The sequence below is a fragment of the Eptatretus burgeri genome, chromosome 16 (assembly GCF_056783735.1).
Source record: "Eptatretus burgeri isolate ZD-2024b chromosome 16, Ebu_testis_v1, whole genome shotgun sequence".
In the NCBI taxonomy this organism is placed as follows: domain Eukaryota; kingdom Metazoa; phylum Chordata; class Myxini; order Myxiniformes; family Myxinidae; genus Eptatretus; species Eptatretus burgeri.
Genome location: NC_140976.1, coordinates 17,031,250 through 17,054,376, shown reverse-complemented (window position 1 = coordinate 17,054,376; position 23,127 = coordinate 17,031,250). Strand labels below are relative to the sequence as shown.

At 43.1% G+C, this 23,127-nt stretch overlaps 1 protein-coding gene across 1 annotated transcript in view; it reads left to right on the top strand.

Moving 5' to 3' along the window:
• Positions 1-22,401, top strand: part of LOC147010612 (glutamate receptor ionotropic, kainate 2-like) — a 298,336-nt gene extending 275,935 nt beyond the window's left edge. The window contains exon 17 of the mRNA XM_085860314.1: positions 21,454-22,401. Coding sequence (XP_085716440.1) covers positions 21,454-21,612 — 159 coding nt within the window. The 3' untranslated portion in view covers positions 21,613-22,401. The remainder of the gene's footprint in view (positions 1-21,453) is intronic.
• Positions 22,402-23,127: the final 726 nt, after the last annotated feature.

The following is a 23,127-nucleotide window of genomic DNA, read 5'->3' as shown; positions in this document are numbered from 1 at the left end:
AAAAACCAGAGGGATTGATTATATAATTTTTTTTATATTCATCGAGATCAGACCCCATCACTGTAGAGGGTACCAGAAAGCAAATGCCACACCAGCTGTTGTTGCATGCATCCAGACCAACAGGCAATGTCTGTCACACATTAACCTGTATGTGGTACACAAAACAGTCCTGGGGTTCAATTTAAGTTTTAGAAAAGCTCTTCTGGCTAAACATCTGCCTAGGATACACCTGTTCGGCATGAGCTTAGCAGAGCTTCAGCCTGCTACATCTCTGTAGGAATGTACTACAACCAATACCAGGAAAAGGATTTAATTCTCAATTTTATAGACCAGTCCACCCCCACCCTAAAGAGGGGGACGTATATATATATATATATATATATATATATATATATATATATATATATATATATATATATATATATATATATATATATATATATATATATATATATATATATATATATATATATATATATACTAATTTGTTCAAAATAACATCAGTTTGTAGGAATAATATTGAAATTCAATGAAAATTTTCAGTAAATACAGAATGCTTTTCGGTGGGTTTATGTGCAAGTGCCTCTTTACAAGAAATCCCAGATCTTTTGAATGAATCTCTCCCACAAAATGTTTCAACCATATTATCCTCCAAATTTTTTGAAATCTTTGTCAATGTAATAGAAATTAGTGGAAGGGTTCATACCAGGATGGTATTAATTACTACTCTGTTAACAGCTGTAAAAATCACATAATTGTTACTGTTCTTCTACCAGTGAGGGTCATGACTGCGCGTTAAGCAGGGACGACATAATGCTTTACATTTGTTTTGCAGTGTGCAATTCAGGGCTCAGATGTGTTTGGGAAGAGTAGTGGGATTATTCAGGGTGAAAGTTGTGGTGGTGGTGGATGTTTGGAAAGAGAGGTGAGGGGGGGTGGGGTGATGTGGTTTGTGGGAATCTAACATCACCATCCGAGCATTATTTTCAACCTCATAAAGCGCCCCGCAGAACCTACGTCTTGGCAGATAAAACGATCGATATCAACACAGCGTGAGCGCAATTGCCTTTAACTCCACTATTAGCGGCAAAGCTGTCGAGAGATGCCGAGGCAGGTTTAACCCCAACGTAACCTGGTTCTTGTGCTCCCAGAACAAAATTATTCTTTACACCCTATCCCTCCCCCCCCCCCAAAAAAAATATAATTATTCACACATTTGCCAACTTACTAACAGCCACAGGACCCTCCGGAGCAATTTGAGGCGTCGCGATGAGCAGCAACGATATGGGTTTTTCCGGGATAATTTAATCAACACGACTTTATTGTCATATAATTTTTGATGTCTTTCCTCTTAAATTGAGAACTGTGAGATAATTTGGAGTCTGTGTTGTTACTCACCTTTGGATGACATTTATGAATTGAACAAATTTGGTTTCTTACCAAGCACTTGCCTTCAGATCAGACATTTTGCTATGTGTGGCTATAAGTGCCATTGTTGTCAATGGTAATAGAAAGCAAAGTGTATTTAATCGTCAAAATGTGACATTCTCAGTCGCTTTTGTTGCACTCGGCCTTTTTAAACGTTAGGGCAGTGGCCTGGTCCAAGGTTATTGATGAATTCCATTTTGGTTTTGCAGCAATGACTCTGCAGGCAGAGTCTTTAGGCGGTCAGATTTATCTCGGATAACTTTCAGACCATTCTCTTCGAACACAGCATATGGAGATTGATTTATTGGAAATTAAATAGTTGCAGTAACTGTTTCAACCCAAATTTGCTGGATATAAGCGATTGCAGCAACACTCGTTGTCATTCTTTTTTTTTTTCTCCCCTGAAACTCAATTGAAAAAACCTGTTTGTTTATTGTTGGTAAGGCTTTTAATGCCATTTCTCTGGAATTTATTTTTCAGAACATTGTCAACATAGCATTACAATATCGACACATACCGTGGGTAGTATTGTCTTCATAGTGTGGTATTGTTGACACAGCGTGGTATTGTCTTCATCATGTGGTATTGTCAACATCGTGAGGTATTGTCTTCATTGTGTGATATTGTCTTCATAGTGCAGTATTGTCAACATAGCGTGGTATTGTCTTTATAGTGTGGTATTGTCAACTTAGCGTGGTGTTGTCTTTATAGCGTGGTATTGTCTTTATAGTGTGGTATTGCCAACATAGCATGGTATTGTCTTAACAGCGTGGTATTGTCGACATAGCATGGTGTTGTCAACATCGCGTAGTCCTGGCGACATAGCGTGGTATTCTCAACATAGCATGATATTGGTGACATAGCGTGGTATTGTCGACATACCATGGCATTGGTGACATAGCGTGATATTGTCGACATCGTGTAGTATTGGTAACATAGCATGATATTGTCGACATCGCGTGGTATTGTCAGCATAGCATGATATTGGTGACATAGCGTGATATTGTCAACATAGCATGATATTGGTGACATAGCGTGATATTGTCAACATCGTGTAGTATTGGTGACATCGCATGATATTGTCGACATCGCGTGGTATTGGTGACAAAGCATGATATCGTCGACATCGCGTGGTATTGGTGACGTAGCGTGATATTGTCGACATCGCGTGGTATTGGTGACATAGCGTGATATTGTCGACATCGCATGGTATTGGTGACATAGCATGATATTGGTGACATAGCATGATATTGGCGACATAGCGTGGTATTGTCGACAGAGCATTGCATTGGTGACATTGCGTGATATTGTCGACATCGCGTGGTATTGGTGACATAGCATGATATTGGCGACATAGCGTGGTATTGTCGACATAGCATGGCATTGGTGACATGGCGTGATATTGTCGACATCGTGTGGTATTGGTGACATAGCATGATATTGGTGACATAGCGTGGTATTGGCGACATAGCATGCTATTGGCGACATAGCGTGGTATTGTCGACATAGCATGGCATTGGTGACATAGCGTGATATTGTCGACATCGCGTGGTATTGGTGACATAGCATGATATTGGTGACATTGCGTGATATTGTCGACATCGCGTGGTATTGTCGACATAGCATGCTATTGGCGACATAGTGTGCTTTTGTAGACATTGCATGGCATTGGTGACATAGCGTGATATTGTCGACATAGCATGGCATTGGTGACATAGCGTGATATTGTCGACATCGCGTGGTATTGGTGACATAGCATGATATTGGTGACATTGCGTAATATTGTCGACATCGCGTGGTATTGTCGACATAGCATGCTATTGGCGACATAGCGTGCTTTTGTCGACATTGCATGGCATTGGTGACATAGCGTGATATTGTCGACATCGTGTGGTATTGGTGACATAGCATGATATTGGTGACATAGCATGATATTAGTGACATAGCATGGCATTGGTGACATAGCGTGATATTGGCGACATAGCGTGATATTGTCGACATCGCGTGGTATTGGTGACATAGCATGAAATTGGCGACATAGCGTGGTATTGTCAACATAGCATTGCATTGGTGACATAGCGTGATATTGTCGACATCGCATGGTATTGGTGACATAGCATGATATTGGTGACATAGCATGATATTGGTGACATAGCATGGCATTGGTGACATAGCGTGATATTGGCGACATAGCGTGATATTGTCGACATCGCGTGGTATTGGTGACATAGCATGATATTGGCGACATAGCGTGGTATTGTCAACATAGCATTGCATTGGTGACATAGCGTGATATTGTCGACATCGCATGGTATTGGTGACATAGCATGATATTGGCGATATAGCATGCTATTGGCGACATTGCGTGGTATTGTCGACATAGCATGGCATTGGTGACATAGCGTGATATTGTCGACATCGCATGGTATTGGTGATATAGCATGATATTGGTGACATAGCATGATATTGGCGACATAGCGTGGTATTGTCAAAATAGCATGGCATTGGTGACATAGCGTGATATTGGCGACATAGCGTGGTATTGAAGACATTGCGTGGTATTGGTGACATAGCATGATATTGGCGACATAGTGTGGTATTGTCGACATAGCGTGGTATTGTCGACATAGCATGGCATTGGTGACATAGCGTGATATTGGCGACATAGCGTGGTATTGGTGACATCACGTGATATTGGTGACATAGCGTGATATTGGCGACATAACGTGGTATTGTCGACATAGTGTGATATTGGCGACATAGCGTGATATTGGCGACATAGCGTGGTATTGACGACATTGCGTGGTATTGGCGACATGGCGTGATATTGACGACATCGTGTGGTATAGTCGACATAGCATGGTATCGTCAACATAGCATGGTATTGGTGACATAGCGTGATATTGGTGAAATAGCGTGGTATTGAAGACATTGCGTGGTATTGGTGACATAGCGTGGTATTGGTGACATAGCATGATATTGGCGACATAGTGTGGTATTGTCGACATAGCGTGGTATTGTTGACATAGCATGGCACTGGTGACATAGCGTGAAATTGGCAACATAGCGTGGTATTGACGACATTGCGTGGTATTGGCGACATGGCGTGATATTGACGACATCGTTTGGTATAGTCGACATAGCCTGGTATCGTCAACATAGCATGGTATTGTCGACATAGCGTGATGTTGGTGACATAGCGTGATATTGGCGACATAGCGTGATATTGGCGACATAGCGTGATATTGGCGACATAGTGTGGTATTGTCTTTCTAGCGCAGTAGTGTTGACATAGCACAATATTATCGATATAGCATGGTATTGTCAACATAGTGTGGTATTGTACCATAGCGTGGTATTGTCTTTATTGCACGGTATTGTCGATATAGCATGGTATTGTGTTTATAGCATGGTATTATCTTCAGAGCGTGGTATTGTGTTTATAGTGCGGTATTATCTTCATAGCGTGGTATTGGCGACATAGCATGGTATTGTCTTTATAGCGTGGTATTGTCTTTATAGCGCGGTAGTGTTGACATAGCATGATATTATCGACATAGCGTGGTATTGTCAACTTAGTGTAGTATTGGACCATAGCGTGGTATTGTCTTTATAGCACGGTATTGTCGATATAGCATGGTATTGTGTTTATAGCACGGTATTATCTTCATAGCGTGGTATTGTGTTTATGGTGCGGTATTATCTTCATAGCGTGGCATTGTGTTTATAGTGTGGTATTATCTTCATAGTGTGGTATTGGCGACATAGCATGGTATTGTCTTTTTAGCATGGTATTGTCTTTATAGTGTGGTATTGTCGACATAGCGTGATATTGGCGACATTGCGTAATATTGGCGACATTGCGTGGTATTGTCTTTATAGCGTGGTATTGTCGACATTGCGTGATATTGGCCACATTGCGTGGTATTGTCTTTATAGCGTGGTATTGTCTTTATAGTGTGGTATTGTCTTTATAGTGTGGTATTGTCGACATAGCGTGATATTGGCGACATTGCGTGGTATTGTCTTTATTGTGTGGTATTGTCGACATAGCGTGATATTGTCGACATTGCGTAATATTGGCGACATTGCGTGGTATTGTCTTTATAGCATGGTATTGTCGACATGGCGTGATATTGGAGACATGGCGTGGTATTGTCGACATAGCATGGCATTGGTGACATAGCGTTGGTGACTATCTGACGGTGACGGTGACGGTATTGGTGACGTTGGTGACTACATGGTGACATTGGTGACTAACCCTAACCCTAACAAATCGACATAGCATGGTATTGATGACATATCGTGGTATTGGCGACATAGCGTGGTATTGTCGACATAGGGTGGGTTTTTTTTTTCTTTTATTCTTCTTTTGTATACCTTGTCGAGGCTCGTGTGAGAGCTAACACACAACGCACAGCAAGGGGGGGGGGCATGAGACAAGAGGGGCGGGAGTGGGAAGGACAAAACAGTGGGGAACAGAGACATTGGGAGATCTGTGGAAGGGAGAGGGATGGGGCGGGGAACATGGGGAATAGAAGATGGACATTACAGGGACTTTCAGGAAGGAAAGCAGGGAATTTGAAGGAGGTGGGCTTGGGTGGATTATCGGGGGTAGAAAAGATCGAGGATTTGGATGGGGGATGAATAGAGGTGGTGGTGAACAGCTGTTTTGAAGGCTTGGAGGGAATAATGGGATTGAATAGAGTGAGGGAGTTTATTCCAAAGGCGGGAAAAAAGAGGGATGAAAGAGTGAAGGTGAGCAGTGATTCGTGATTTTGGTAGTTTTACCAGAAGGGGGTGGTTGGTGGACCTTTAGCGCACTGCGGAAATGTGGTGGGGACAAATCACAGAGAGAGCAGGGCAGGGGGGGGCGAGGCTGGAGAGGGGACGGTGGAAGACAGAAAGACCACCGACCAACCTGCGGTGAGAGAGTGAGAGGCCCAAAGACTCAGCCTCATTGCGGGAGATGCCAATGATCCGAAATGCCTTGGTTTCCACAGCGTGAAGCCAAGAAAGGTGGAAAACAGGAGCACCAGCCCAGAGGGGAGAGCAGTACTCCATCAGGCTGCGGACGAAAGCTTTGTAAGTGGTCAGGAGCTCATGTGTGCCGAGGAAGGACTTTGCACAATGGAGGATTCCCAGTCGGCGACTAGCTTTGGAGGCGAGGTTTGAAAGGTGGCTTTCCCAGGAAAGGTCATGGCAGATTGTGAGACCCATAAGCTTGAAAGAAGTATTGGTGACATCTTGTGGTATTATTGACATAGCATGGTGTTGGTGACATCGTGTGGCGCACGTGTGGTGCCAACCTAAAGAACTCTACAACCCTGAATGCTTGGTTCCAACAGTGAAGGGTTCTGGTGGTTCTGTGATGTTATGGGGTGCATTTTCCTGACATTGTTTGGGTTCAGTCATTCCCTTACAAGGCAAGGTTAATGCCTTTCGCTACTTAATGTGACTGAGTGATCATCTTCTCCCAATGTTGCAGCATTTCTTTCCTATGAGGAGGGGTGTCTTCTAGAATGACAATGCCTCATCCACAAAGCACATGTGGTCGCCCAATGGGTTGATGAGCATGACACTGATGTTATCCATATGTCATTATGTCATGGCCTTCTCAGTCACCAGATCTGAATCCATTTGAGCATTTATGGGATATTCCGGAACGACACTTGAGACACCGTTTTCCACCTCCATCAAGCATGTGTGAGTTGATTGGCTTTCTCATGGAAGAATGGTGCTGCACCCCTCCTGCAGAATTCTAAACGCTGGTGTTCTCTATGCCACAGCGCATACAGGCCACACTGGCCACACGTGGTGGCCTAGCACTCTATTAAGTGACTTTACTTTGGTGTTTCCATTTTTTGGTCCATTATCTACAGCTTAGTATTATGTGTAATAATATATTGGAATGTCAAATAACTTCAACTAAAATAACTAGTGGATTGTATGGGAAAGGAAGAAAACGCGGAACATGATTCCACACCTTTTGCAGCAGTGAAGGGCAGGAACATAAAATGGCACAAATGGAATGATCATCTGCTTCGATCTTGGGAGATCCAGCTGTACTCTCCTCATCCCCTTCACTTGAAGTCAATTCTGTCTTCTCTGACAATCGCCTGCACTTATTTTATCCGACAATAAAATGGCACCTTTGCCCCCCACCCCCCATCCCCTCCCCCCTCGCCCTCCATTCCAAAGCATGGACTTTTGCTTTTGTTCTTTAAACCAGTCATCCTGATTTGAATTGTGGCAACCATCGGCGAGCACACGACTCTCTCCAATACATGACCGATGCGCCATTTTCACCTTGGTACTATGTCATGCCTTTGTCCTTGTTCATATTTTCTCCAACTGCTTTCACTTTTTGTTTTCGGTCATTTCCCTGCCCTTTTGTGAACCTCCAATTGAAAGTACATCAAACGAAGCCTGTCCTGATGAAATCAGACAAAAGAATGTCATTGTTCTTACTGTTCCTTTGAGTAATTGATCTCTCCTTTCAATTGTCGAAACATTTTGCCTTTTTTGCTCCCAGCAAACTCTGTCCTCTGATTTAATGTTAATTCCACGCCTTGGATTCTGCAATGTGACCCAAATTACTTATCAAGACATTGTGACATGGGAAAGATGCTTTCAATTGGGAGGTACATCATTTATAATTGTTGTTGATACAAACTTTTGAAACCCTATGACCATTGGCTACAGTGCCCATTCTCTGAGTAATGTGTTACTCGCAGATGTGAATGTCCTTGAATTGATATGTTCTGGCTGATGCTCTTCCCACTTAACCCATCCTGAAATGTGATTGATTAGTCTTATCATTGGCACCAATGACATACAATGAGTCATTTGTTGACTTATTTTCTTTCTTGATTCATCTTTGTATTTTAATTCACCCTTCCTGCTTGTATCCCTATTTGTAAAGGCCCTGTCACACCTTGACGATTTAGCCAGCGTATGCCTGACATGAAAAATTTGGCTAAAACGCTGGCACACGTCGAACACGTTATGGGTAAGTTTGTATACGTTAAGAGCACGCTGGCATACATCATAGTACGCTGGCATATGTCGTAGAACGCTGGCATACGTCATAGTATGCTGGCATACGTCGTAGTACACTGGCATACGTCGTAGTACGCTGGCATACGTCATAGTACGCTGGCATACGTCGTAGAACGCTGGCATACATTGCAGTACGCTGGCAAACGTAGTAGTTCGCCGAGCTTTTAGACAAATTTTCCATGCTTGAAATTTTTTGACGTATGCAAGCATATGACTCGCACATTCCGCATAACGCTGGCCATAAGTTGTAGGCACGTTACGCGATCGTTGACACACGTCGACACACGTTACTTGTAAGTTACTCATAAGTCGAAACACGTCGAGGTAATGTTTTGCATACCCGAAACTTATTTCTAACCTATGAGTAACGTGTTGTAGGCACGTTACACAATCGTTGACACACGTCGACACATGTTACTTGTACGTTACTCATAAGTTGAAACACGTCAAGGTAATGGTTAGCGTCAATGTTCCAGACGTCCTGGTTTTTTTTCTGGTTTTTATCTTGCCAAAACTAAGTTTTTGCAAGATATGTTAGTCAGCTTGTATGGTTTTTTTTGTTTGTTTGTTTGTTTGTTTGTCTGTAATCACGTATAAAAAATTCTGCAGAGCACAGTTATCATTGGAAATTTTTGTAACTTCGCATATCAGAGGCCTGTAGAGGTCCCTTTCAGTGCACAAAATTTTGAAGGTCAAAGGTCAAGGTCACTTTGGCGCAAATCAGGGGAGTCGACGAAACCCTTATTTTCTGAGTAATTTTGATCGGATCGTCTTCAAACTTCATGGGAATATAGTTCATGGTCTGGCGCTCAGCTGATTAATTTTTGGTGGCGATTGGCCTTGACCTTCATGGTTAGTGCCTGAGGTCAAACATATTTGACCCCAAGGTCAAATTTTCAAGTTTTCGGAACCATATCGTGTAGTACCTCAAATTGAACATCTCAATGAGTGCTTTCTAGATATGTCAAGCTTGAGACATTATGACATCATTTGGTGACGTTATGAGGCAAACGCATATTTTTCATGGTGACTGTAGAACGATTCTCATCGGAATCTCTCGTAGGCAGATATTCCTCAAGGAGTCGCTCCTGATGGATAGCAGCTCTGTTCACCTTAGTGTGACCTTAAAGAAGTCACACGTGGTCACCTTTTGGCAAGATACGGGTCACCCTGCGGGTGACATTGTTTTTATTTTTATTTTTTTTCTTCGGTATAACGGTGATGTTGACACTTTGATTTCTAATGTAGTTATAATATATTATAATTAATAGGCTGCCGCTTAACGATTTAAATCATAACCGCACTAGAAATAGATGTGTCAACATCACCGTCATACCGAAGGAAAAAAACAAAAAAAACAAACAAAAAAAACAGGGAGTCGAGAACACTGACGCTAACCATTACCTCGACGTGTTTCGACTTATGAATAACATACAAATAACGTGTATCGACATGTGTCAACGATCGCGTAACATGCCTACAACTTATGGCCAGCGTATGCGGAACGTGTGTCATACGCCGAGTACGTCGAGAAATTTTCAACATGCTGAAAATTTCTCGACGTACTCGGCGTATGACGACGTATGCCAGCATACTACGACGTATGCCAGCGTACTACGACATATGCCAGCGTACTACGACGTATGCCAGCGTGCTCTTAACTTATACAAAACTTACCCATAACGTATTCGACGTGTGCCAGCTTGGTTCGGCAAATTTTTCATACGTCGGCATACGCTGGCTAAAATGTCAAGCGTGACAGCGGCTTCACACTTCGATGTCTCCTGCGGTTATGATTTGAATCGTCGAGCCACAGCCTATGAATAGCCTACGCCACGTGATCGTCGGCGATACGCTGCCGCGCGCTATACATAAGTTACACTACCGTTGGGCATAGGTTGTGAACGCCGACAACACGCTCAGCATTCGTTGGTATAAGTTATCTATATGTGATTGAAACGTTCTGTGTACGTTACTAATACGTTATGCATACGTCCAACACGTTATTATATGCCCAAAACTTTAAAAAAGCATCAATAGTTCAGCGTATGCCAGCATTTTACATACATTTTTATACCTTGCCATACGCTGGCTAAAACGTCAAGGTGTGACAGCCCCTTAACTGTGGTGCAATCTCAAAAGCCCAATTTCAGACTTTCAAAGTTAATTCATACTTGTAAGCCTCTTGGTATGCACGAGGATTGCCAAGAAGAGAAATCAGGATATAATTGGTCCACCAAGCTTGGTGAAACTCATCAGTTGGTTCAGCTCAGAAGGTAGATATTTCAAACCAAGCTTTTACGGTTAGGGTTTCGGAAAGCTTTCAAAATGAACTACTTGTTCAAAAGGAAACTGATAATGCAACACCGAACGATACACTGTTCCTTTCCCTTCCTGTCCCATTCACTTGCCTCCCACTTCCCCCTTTCCTGTAGTGTATTGCAATGGAAAGGTGGTGTGTGTGTGTGTGTGTGTGTGTGTGTGTGTGTGTGTGTGTGTGTGTGTGTGTGTGTGTGTGTGTGTGTGTGTGTGTGTGTGTGTGTGTGTGTGTGTGTGTGTGTGTGTGTGTGTGTGTGTGTGTGTGTGTGTGTGCATGGTTGTTTGTGCATGTGCGCACCTTCGTGCTTGCATTTCCATGTGGTTGTACGTGTTTGTGTACTTGCATTCGTAAACGTGTTTTTGTTGATGTTCTTGCTTGTTTGCATGTATGCCTCACATAACCCACGCAGCGAGCGAGCTCTCCTGAACCTTCCCTCATTCTCAGACATTGCCACTGATCTATGGTATGGGTTCTTAAACTTTGGTAATAGAGGGTATGGAAAATAGCTACTTGTAAATGGACTTGCCATTCCTTCTACCAACTCCACTTCTGTTTGAGGAAAGAATGCTCCTGCCTCACTTTTACCAAAAACGTTTCAAGTTCATGCATCGTCACCTGCATCCTCTGTGCACACGTTAACAAAAAAAATTCGTTGTTGCATGATCACTTCATCCCCCTCAGTGGTTAAAATATTCGGAGTGTGCTTCAGATTGGGCAATAATTGCATGCGAGTCACATTGGCTTCAACCACTGCTTGTTTACCCTTGTGGCACTTTGAAAAACCAGGGCTGAAGTTTCTTCCCAATCCCGTTGCTGCCACTTGATTATAATTTTGCAGGCAGTTGATATTCTAACGACAAAGAGGTTGCTGAAGGTCCAATAATTCCATATTATATATTCGATGACACAAAGATGGAGCCACACAATGGCCTGCTCGTATTGTGCAGCCGAATGGGTGGATTGCTTCCAAGATATTGGGACAAGATTTAACATGAATAATTCGATAATCCATCATGTCTTTTCAAAGAGACAGATTCATCTGGAACATTTCTGCCAGTCACCTACAAACAAATTAAAATGGAGAATTAAAAATTCCATTGCATCTTTTAACTTTCGTGTTGTGTCGCTTACCTTTCAAGATGGATCCCATCGCTGCAGTTCCACCACGTAACGAGGATGTGCCTGGACTGCACACGGGGGAACAATGCCGAATAGCAAGCCGAAACTCATCAGCATTAGTCTTCTGTTCCCTTGCACAATGCCACGGCAGTCGCAAACGATAACGTGTTTAATGGCTCGTATGCCCGGCAGGGTAGACTCCATCACATGTTGACACGTGCAATCTCTCTATCACTAGACACCATTTTTAAAACTGGTGATATCGTAATTTCATCTTTGAATTCATTCATTCATCCAGACGACTTAACCTTCGATAGGTGTACCCCTGGGTTTTCCCAATCTGTCTTGATGGGTACACCCAGGGGTACACCTATCTATGGTTAAAACGAATTATACGAGTACTTAATTGGAGGAAGCTTTCGAAAGTTAGGATGTTCGATATGCTTTGGCACAAATTAATCCGCTTTTTTAACTCAGAAATATTGTGAATTAGCATCAGATTAATGATCACGGATTAACTTTTTTGAGTCAGAAAGGGTCTTTATTGTCACGGTTGGGACGGGTGAAAATAATATGGGATTAATAATCGCCTCTACCCTTTCCCTCTCAGGCTACGGTGTTTTAAGGTACTTTGTCTCACAATCTAAGATACTGCTTAGCCAAAGTCAATGATGATTTTGTACAACTACTTATTGTTTTATATTAATTTTGGGCCTTGTTTAAGTGCATTTACTTCAGTTTTGAATAATTTTTATGATTTTATTCCAAAAAGAAGTGATATTTCTCATTGTAATGCATATATATATATATATATATATATATATATATATATATATATATATATATATATATATATATATATATATATATATATATATTGTTGCGGTATTCGCGCCCGCCGGCGTGCTGACGGCCACGTAACTCGAATCGCGGCACGTCGCCCACCGGACGGACAATCCAGTCGTGACCCTCTCGGACTAACGCCGGGAACCAGTCACGGGTGGACCTTTCGGTCTCACCGCGATCGAGCCAATCAGCCCCCGCGTGGGATAGGGTTGCTCGCCAAATTCGACCTACCTAAGTACCCACGCGGAGGGTAGACCGGGCGATCGCACCTCGCCGCAGGTCGACTTCGGACACGGGCCACTTCAGCGACCCGTTCCGTACTATCAGAATAACCGAGCGGTGTTATCGTCGACCTCGACGGTTCGATTAATTATCGGGCGTATTCAGCCCACTACCAACCCTTTACGTGAAGCAAGATGAGGATTCAATGGGAGAAATGACGAAGCGAAGCGGGAAACAGTTCAACACAAAGCACATTTATTCGCGGCACACAGGAAGCACACATATACAATTCCACCAAAAGCACACAGAAAAGAAAAACACAATTCCATTTACACAAAAAGCAAATGCGACAATGCGAGGACACAATGCAGAGCTAATACCGACTACCGAGCACACGGCAACACTTATACAATTCTACTTCACAGACGGCGCCGACAACACATACCCAAAACCAAGGAAAAGAATACCCTCAAGGATGAGGCGGGCCTGAGGCCGAGACCGGGTCGCGCCTACCCGTCTGGTGATGAGACGCGGAGCGGCGATGGCGCCTCAACTCTGCGGGCCTCGCGGACAGTGTCTGGTAGGGGGTGGGAAAGGGGCCCCCTTGGTCGCACTATCTCAGCGCGGGGGGAAACAGGAGGGGGTTGCTGATGCTCGGGGTATAGAGGATCTTTATTATCCCGCGACGAGCGTCTCCACCTCGGCCAGGTCGCGCTGTCGGCCTCCCTCGGGTGCAGCTTCCTGCACGACGCGAGCACCCCCTCGTCTGGTGTCGCCGCCTTTCCACAGCTCCGTCCCCTCCGTTCCGACTCCAACGCACACGACGAGCAGCTCCACCGCCCGCGAAGTCTTGACTCTCTGTTTCCGACTCTCCTACTCTCCTACTCTCCGCCTCTCGACTCTCCTGGACTGACGAACACGGTCCTTTTATCCGCCCCGTAACTTCGCCCTCTCATCTTTGACCCCCTCCCTTCGACCTTTCACCTCGCTCCCCATTGGCCCGAGAAAAAGTGGGCGTGAAGGCTTTTTGATCCATAAATTTGCATATATCGATCGCCCTGGAGGCGGGGCCAAATCGCCCCTCGCTTCACCGATTGGACGGCAAAAAGTGGGCGTGTGTTGTTTTTGATCCGTTTTTGAAGCACAAAATCCGTGATTTTGTACACGCTGTTCGGCGCGCGCCCTGCACGAGTCCAACACCGGTACCCACAGGCGGCGCAAGAACGGTGGCGATGCGACGGCTGCGAGGTGTGACGTGAAGGTCGTGGCGGTTGTGGTGAAGCGGTGTTGTGGTTGGTGGTTGATGTTGTGGTTGTGGTGGTAATCATGGCGGTTGGTCCAAAATAAAGATAGTAAAAGAAAAACGGCTATCCTGAAGAGTCGCAGCACGCATAAATGACATGTATTCCCACTAGACAACGGGTTTGGGCCTAACTACACATGTACTTACCGAGATACCTCACCTAAGGGACCTGAATGGTGGTTTGCGAATTTGGTAACCACAACAATACATATATACATATATACATATATATATATATATACATATATACATATATACATATATATATATATATACATATATATACATATATATATATATATATATATATATATATATTTGTGGACCCATGGTCAGGGCGAAAATACCATGGGGGGGCGGGGGGCAGGGGGGGCGGGAGAACTACCTCGGATTCCCACCAGACTCTCCGGAATTGCATGCCGTCACACTCAGATAACTCCATGACAGGGCGGGTCGCTAGTTGACTGTGAACACCAATAACTCAACCACGTGAATTTGGGTCCTCCGTCAACTGGATAACAGTTACCTAATGGTCACATGATCTAATAACCAGGGGACACACCCTCGGTACGCCTTCTTCAAACCAGATAACCTTACCGGATCAGATGCAATCAAGCATAACTGCCAAGGATGTACCGGCTAGTGAACAGATCGTTGGGGGATAATGTCCCGGCTTAGCTGGGATATGGACTATGCTGGACCAATGAAGGAAAAGACGAAAACGATCTGGAAACATTTCGATACGAAGCATTTATTTATAATCAGGCGAGGAAAGGTATGTGGCTCAGTGAATGGGGTTTATTGGTATGGTGCAGCACAGATCGCAAGGAATTTGTGGGGTACGACAAAAGGCAAGCAATTTACAAAAGCAGACACAGAACAGACTTACCCCATTATATCTTCTACAATCTTAACTTATGCTATGACAGGCGCCATCACATAAACACACACACAAACCCGATGAAGATTAGATCGCCAGAAGGAAGGAGAGTAGATGAGGACTAATGGCCTCGCAATACCTGGCGCGGTCGACTGACCACGCAACCCAGTCCACTTTGGGGGATGCTCCGCTTGAGCGATCCCACCTTAAGAGTTGGAGCATTATCTCCTGCTTTATCACATTGCCGGGGGCTCATGGAAACATGTGCTCCACACTGGTCCCAGGAGAAGTTCTGTCGCACACCACCCCAAGTGTAGATGCAGTGACAGGCAGACAATGAGTGGTGGAGAGAGTGTGGAGCAGAGAGGTGAAGGAGGGGGCGAGACAACCAGGTGAAGACCAGTGCGAGACAGGCAGGCGAAGAAGTGGGTGAAGCAGGCAGGCAGAGAAGAGCAGAGAGGCAGACGGCTTCACGATCCACCTTTCATAAGCCCCGGGTGAAGGGTGGGGTGACGTCCCGAAGCAACGCGCCGCAATCCAAATTGAGCTTCCTTATTGAGCCACATGGCAGTCATCGCCCCACCCTGCCAGGCTCCTGGGACCGGAAGCGGTCTTATGCGCACATCTGGCGCGACACGGCCTGTAGCCCCGTACCAAACTCACCAACCCCCCCCCCCCCGCGACCTTCGTCCCTCACCGCCCGTCCTGCCATGTTCTGGCAACTGGACGAGAGTCGCTTCGGCTCCGCGCACACATTCGGGGCATCTCCGGCGAGATGCGGTTGGTGCTGTCAATGTGCTTGGCTTGTCCCCGCATCACGTGGTCGAGTGGCCTGGGCTGCACAGCACGCCCCTGCTTGGTGGCGAATTGTATCGATGCGGAGGTGTGAGGATGCGCAGGATTATTTTTCCCATTTTCGGGAGATGTTGGTGGTCGAGGTGGTGAGTTGTTGGTGAGCGAAGGTTGAGCAAGTTGAGACGCCATTGTAAATTGGCGCAGATTTGAATGAAAGGGTACGCCATGCGCGCCGGGCAGCATCTCTGTTCATGTTGTGAGTCTTTCACAGGTGGTTGCTTGGTGCTGTTATTCTTATCGTGTGTGTTTGCTTGCTTACTTGCTTTGATTTGTATCATGGATAAAAGGAAACGGTCGAAATGGAAACCAGGATTGAAGGGAAGATAGAGATGTAATTAATTATTAGACCTAGCTATTAGACCCACGCAATGCACTTCGTCCCGTTAACCCAATAGATGTCAGGGGAAGGTCTGACTGCATGAAGACTCACAAAATAACTACCTGGCGATGACTGTATGTTGGGTGTCATTGCCTTAGAGGCATGCGGTTTTGTAGAACTGCAACAATACATATATATATATATATATATATATATATATATATATATATATATATATATATATATATACATATATATATATACATATATATATATATATATATATATATATATATATATATATATATATATATATATATATATATATATATATATATATATATATATATATATATATATATATATATGTGTATGTATATATATATATGTATATATATATGTGTATGTATATATATATGTGTATGTATATATATATATATATATATATATATATATATATATATATATATATATATATATATATATATATATATATATATATATATATATATATATATATATATATCATTTGAGTTGCCAACATTTCCAAACACACTTTTCCCTTTTGAGTATGTTCATCAGGACCATCTCGTTAATACGTATGCAAACAATAACGGAAATTTTACCCCCTCACCACCTCCCCCCCCCCGCCCCCTATTCCTGTATACGCTTCCCTTTCCATCCTTCTTTCCCTATCTTTCCACATTCCTCAGTTTTCTCTTCTCTCTGTCTCTCTGTCTCTCTCTCTCTCTGTCTGTGTCTCTCTCTCTCTCTGTCTCTCTCTCTCTCTCTCTCTCTCTCTCTCTCTCTCTCTCTCTCTCTCTCTCTCTCTCTCTGTCTCTCTCTCTGTCTCTGTCTCTGTCTCTGTCTCTGTCTCTCTCTCTCTGTCTCTGTCTCTCTCTCTCTGTCTCTGTCTATGTCTCTGTCTGTGTCTCTCTCTCTCTCTGTCTCTGTCTCTGTCTCTGTCTCTCTCTCTCTCTCTCTCTCTCTCTCTCTCTCTCTCTCTCTCTCTCTCTCTCTCTCTCTCTCTCTCTCTCTCTCTCTCTCTCTCTCTCTCTCTCTCTCTCTCTCTCTCTCTCTCTCTCATACACTCACACATAACCCCTTGCTTATTTTTTCTTTTTTTATTTTCTTATAATTTCCTCCTCCCTCTTGCTATTTATTAAATAACTCAGCCCTTCACTGGTCTGTTAAGGAAAACATCTCAAATCGTCCATCCTTTGAGCTCTCAGATCCATTTTGCTTTCCCATTTTCTCTCCGATGTCTCTCCTTCCCCTTTCCTTTGTGATTTCATCCCCCACTCCGCCTGTAAATCTCACCGCGTGTTTAGCTCGGACTGAACCCATGGGTACTCCCAACCTTGCTGTTCTCTGTGGAATGACTGGCATAATGTCGGCTAAATGTGGACTCAGAAATGTTGCTCATCGCTGACGTGTTGTAGAACTGCTTTTAGTGCAGCCATTGCTGCCTTTAACCTGGACGTCCCGCTGCCGCCCGGGTTAACGGTGCGTGAAATGCTTTCTGATGCTTTGTCACAACGACTCCAAATAGATCATTAAAAGTACTTACTTGACTTTGGTTTTGGGTCTGCAGTAAAAACTAAATTTCCAACATGCTGTTGGTGACAGGTTCATAATGATGTGTAACGTTATTTTCGTTTATAGCTCATTGCGCCTTTAAATCTTGCAAAATGCAAGGTTATTCTGCAGATGGTTCAATGAATTAAGCTGGCTGGTCTCCATGTTTCCTTTGCAATCCTGGCAAATAATCTATATTTGTGTCCAGTGGAATACATAGTAGCCTTCATATGTCCAACAACCAAAAAGGCCTTCATATGAATGAGTGAACCACTTATACCTCATTTGTAGACACATTGCTTATAAAAGGGAGACATTTGATCCAAAGGTTATAAATTGCACAATAAACTCGGATAACATTGAATTTAAAACATGAATATTTCCAGGAAATCTCGAACACAATATGAAGTCAGCATTTGTCAATTTCCTTCCACATTACCTTGCCCATTTACAGTGGCCTGCAAAAGTATTCAACCCCCCCTCCGAAGTTTTCACATTTTGATTCCAACCTGAGCTTATTTCATGATGCTTTCAAATCAAACTTTATATATCGAGTCTTCACAAACTACTTCAAAGTGTTAAAGCTAAAAAATATAGATAAAATGTGAATAAGTTCGATTAACAGAGAAAATCAGATGATTCTCAGTTACATAAGTATTCCAACCCTTCACGTCATGACCCTAAATCACTTCAAGAGCAAATTATTTGTTTGAAAGGTTACAAAATTAGTGTAATATGTTTCACCTGTTTGCATTCAGTCGTTTAACTTAAAAATTAAACTCCCCCACTTATCTAAGGAGTTTTATAGATGCAACTTACTTTGTCAAAAGCAGCAAGGCAAACGTGAAGACCAAGGAGCTTTCCAAAGAAGTCAGACATGAAGTGGTGGAGAAGCACCGTTCAGGAGAGGGTTAGAAGAAGATTTCATGGTCACTCATTAGCCCTTTGAGTATGGTGAAACCCATCATTAAGAAGTGGAAGACGTATCACACCACCCAGACTCTACCCAGATCAGATCGCCCATCCAAACTCAGCAGCCAGACAAGAAAGAAACTGGTTTGGGATGTCACTGTAAATCCAACAATGACTTTGAAAGATCTACAAGGCTGTTTGTCCAAGATGGGGTCAGTTCATCAGCAATATCCAAGATGTTCATCAATCAGCAATATCCCGTTCCCTTCACAAAGCTGGCCTCTCGACACACATGGCAAAAATGAAGCCATTACTGAAAAAGATGCATCTAAAAACTCATATTGAGTTTGGGGAAAACCGTCTTAATAATACTGCAAGCATGTGAAGAAAAGATTTGTGGTCAGACAAGACAAAAATTGAACTCTTTGGTCTAAATTAAAAGTGTGATGTCTGGCACAAGACGAACACTGCACATCACCCAGTCAACACCATCTCTACTGTCAAGCATGGTGGTGGCAGCATCATATTATGGGGTTGCTTTTCATCATGGCTGGTGTTGGCTTAATGGTTAGAGTGGTAGGCTTGGGATCCTAGGGTCCTGAGTTCAAATCCCACTCAGCTGTTGAATTAATACCAAGTGGGTTTAACTCGGCCTGCCATCCTTCCGAGGTCGGCAAAATGAGTGCCAGCATGCTGGTATCGTTTGTCGGAGTGGTGACCCGTCCAGGATTGTACCCAATAGCCAAGGAGACTGCTTAAGCAGCACCAACGCTCTGCACAGAGTATGGTCCCAATCTCCTCCTCCTTTTCATCAGCAGGGATTGACAAGCTTGGCAGGATAGAAGGGACAATGGACAGTGCGAAGTACAGGAGAATCCTTGATGAAAACCTGCTTGGGTCAGCCACAAATCTGAAACTGGGTAGGAGATTCACATTTCATCAGGACAATGATCCAAAGCGCAAAGCTAAAGCCACACTGGAGTGGCTGAATAAGAAGAAAATAAATGTTCTTGAGTGGTCCAGTCAAAGTCCTGACTTGAACTCAATTTAACATTTAGTGCGAGACTTGAAGATTGCAGTCCATTGACGATCCCCATCAAACTTGGCAGAACTAGAGCAATTAGACTAGAGCAATCTCACTGTGCAAAGCTGATAGAGGACTCATCGCAGTCATTGCAGTCATTGCTGCAAAAGGTGTTTCCACCAAGTACTGACCTCAGGGGCTGAATACTTGTACACAGGGCCGTTGCCACTTGTACACACTATTTTGCGCCCTAGGCAAGGCCAGCTACTTGCATCGCCCCCAAAAAAATTGCCAACTTCCATTTTTAAAAACAGTTGTTTTGTTGAAAAAATAAAAAGCACAAAACTTGAAACTGCTAAATTTATTTTACCACAATATTTTGCTTATAGTCAGACAGAGAAACAAACCAAAAACAGACAAACAGAATTTAAAACGTTTCATAAAAGTTTCAATTTCAGACACATCAAAATCTCACTTTGCGTGCCTTTTCCTTTGCAAATTTTGTCCCCAAGCTGAGAATGAGAGAATAGAATAGATAAAGAAAGAAGAATAGATCGATAAAGAAAGAAACAGTATTGCTAGTATTGAAAACAATAAACTGGTTATGAACTAACAATGAACTATAAACTATTATGAACAATAAAAGATTATATTTTCCTTTTATTATGTGTTTTCTTAAAACAATAATTTGCATGAAACTGTGACCCTTAAAGGTCAGTAATGCGCCCCTCTGAGGTCTGCGCCCAAGGCGGCTGCCTGGTTGGTCTTATGGTAGCACCGGCCCCTGCTTGTACAACCAGTGAGTTTTGATTTGTGCATGTTTTTTTTTCAGGTATTCTTGACACCTAACTTTCAACTATAAGTGTTTAGTTTGATTCTGTCAGTTATGAATAAAAAAAGTTCATTTGGAAAAAAATTTCTCCGTAATTCATGTAAATGTGGCATTGTTGATTGGTGGTGAATGCTTTTGCATGCCACTGTTGGTATCTTTCATTATTTACTCTTTATTATTAAACATAAATATTTTAACTTGATATTAAACCTGCTTGCTCGATCCTGACTAAACTAACATTGATGTACATCATATTTGATCTGTTCACTTAGAAGTGTCGGTGTAACGGCCATCTCTTGCGAAATATACTACTTGTGTGGCAGACAGGACTGCCACCTTCACATCTCCACGAAAGGACGTGCATTACTATGCAGCTTCCCCTGCTGGCACGGATCGAGGAGATTTTTTTTATTTCGTTAATTGTCCCTTTGCTTGTTTGTTTATTTTGTTTATTTTTCTGCTCACTCCACACAACCGGAGATAAAACCCAATAGTAAATGCAGAACCAATCAAGCTCTTCTGCCACTCTCAAATCCTCATGATGAATACCGAACCAATGCTCTGATGAGCAAAATAGTCTGTTAATATTGCATAAAATGTTGGACTTTACTTGATTGGATTTTGTGTGACAGCTTGGAGTTTAAGCAATGGTGGTACTTTCCCCATACTAAATATGCTAATGGTATGTGAGGGAATGCTCCTGGTCAAAGGAATGTTTTGAAATAAAATGACAGGTTTTGTGTGCGGTTTCAGAAACCCCTGTGCAGCGCGATGGCCGAGGGGCTTCGCCTGTCTTTACGCTGCCATCGCCGATTTCACCCCAAGCCTCGACCCCTGCCACGCAAGGACGAAACCATCAATATGCACTCGCTCAATGACAGGCGACTGCCCGGCAAGGAAACTATGGCATGACCTCCTGCCATTTTGTCAGGCCTCCTACAAACACTGACGAATCACGGACGACTTCACTGCTGCACGGAGTTCTCTCATCCAACGACGAGTCACTTGCTTGAGTTCAGCATTGGACATTGAGAGATTGGGGGCTACGAGAGAGGCAATGACTTCGTTTGTGTGTAAACGTTGTGGAAGATTTGAGAAATATTGTGAAAAGAGACCATTGCCACAATTCTTTGGGGAAATACAAAGAGTTGGGCAAGGGGCATCTGACGGTCTTGCACAGAGATCTACGAATGACCAGCACGTGGAGAACAGGGAGAAAGTTGTCCTGCAGGGAAGTTTGAGCAAAGTTGATAAACAATGAGCAGCTCGTCCATTTTCTGTGGAGCATCTTGTACAAAGCCCTGTACATGTGTTTTCTATACTAAATATATTTGGTCGTCTTCTTTTGTTTTGTTCAAGTGGTAAGTACCACAATGAGTGCAGGACACTGTCATGACCGTGCTTTTTGAGCCAGCCAGCACTCTGAGCCAGCAAAAGGTGAGAAACTGCTCCGCAACACGCATGGTAATCAGGACGTTTGGGTATGCAACCAATTTCTTACAAAAATATTCTAATTTTCTACCCTCTTGTTTTGTTGTTAGCTATGTGCATGAGCTTTTTTTTTCCTGTAGAAATTATCTTATTTCTGCTTTGTCTCAACAATCCTGGTGCTGGTTTGAGTCCGACATCTATACAGTGTCTTTGTTTTAAAAGTTGTTGTAATTTATGTACTAAATTAAAGACATGAACATGTGCATCGTACTTTGTGTAGCACTTGTGTGTTTAATTTTCTCTTTCAATCTTTACCTTTTGCTCGCAGTTTACTTGGAGTTCCGATACACATCTATTTTCTCTCTTTATCTGGAATTCATCTTCTAACAGCATATACAGGTGCAGATGCCTCGTGTGTGTGTGTGTGTGTGTGTGTGTGTGTGTGTGTGTGTGTGTGTGTGTGTGTGTGTGTGTGTGTGTGTGTGTGTGTGTGTGTGTGTGTGTGTGTGTGTGTGTGTGTGTGTGTGTGTGTGTGTGTGTGTTACATGTTGACCACAGGGCACTGCAAGCAAGTGCTTTGGTCGTCCAGCGGGCGTCACGGCAGAAAATAAATAGACAACGATAAAGACCTTGTTGTTGTTTAAAGAGTGAAACCAACATATGACAGGAGAGAGAAGGGGAATGTCATCTATCTGTCTATCTTCTATATATTACTAAAACTCTCATCTTGTATGTATGTATGTTCCCGAAATACAGCCAAAACAGTACACGATAGCGCAACATTTTTAGGGCCACCTTACTCACCATTCACCTACGTTGTGCAGTATCAAGTTTCGTTAAAATCTGGCAACGAAAAAAAATATTTTAAAAATAATTCCGGATTCAGTCAAGTACTCTTCGGGAGAATTTGATCAATGCAAACAACCTCAGCGGTATAGTTCGCTGGAGCTATCCTTTTGTTTTGTTTTTAAATGTTTTTTTATCAACCGCTGTCAC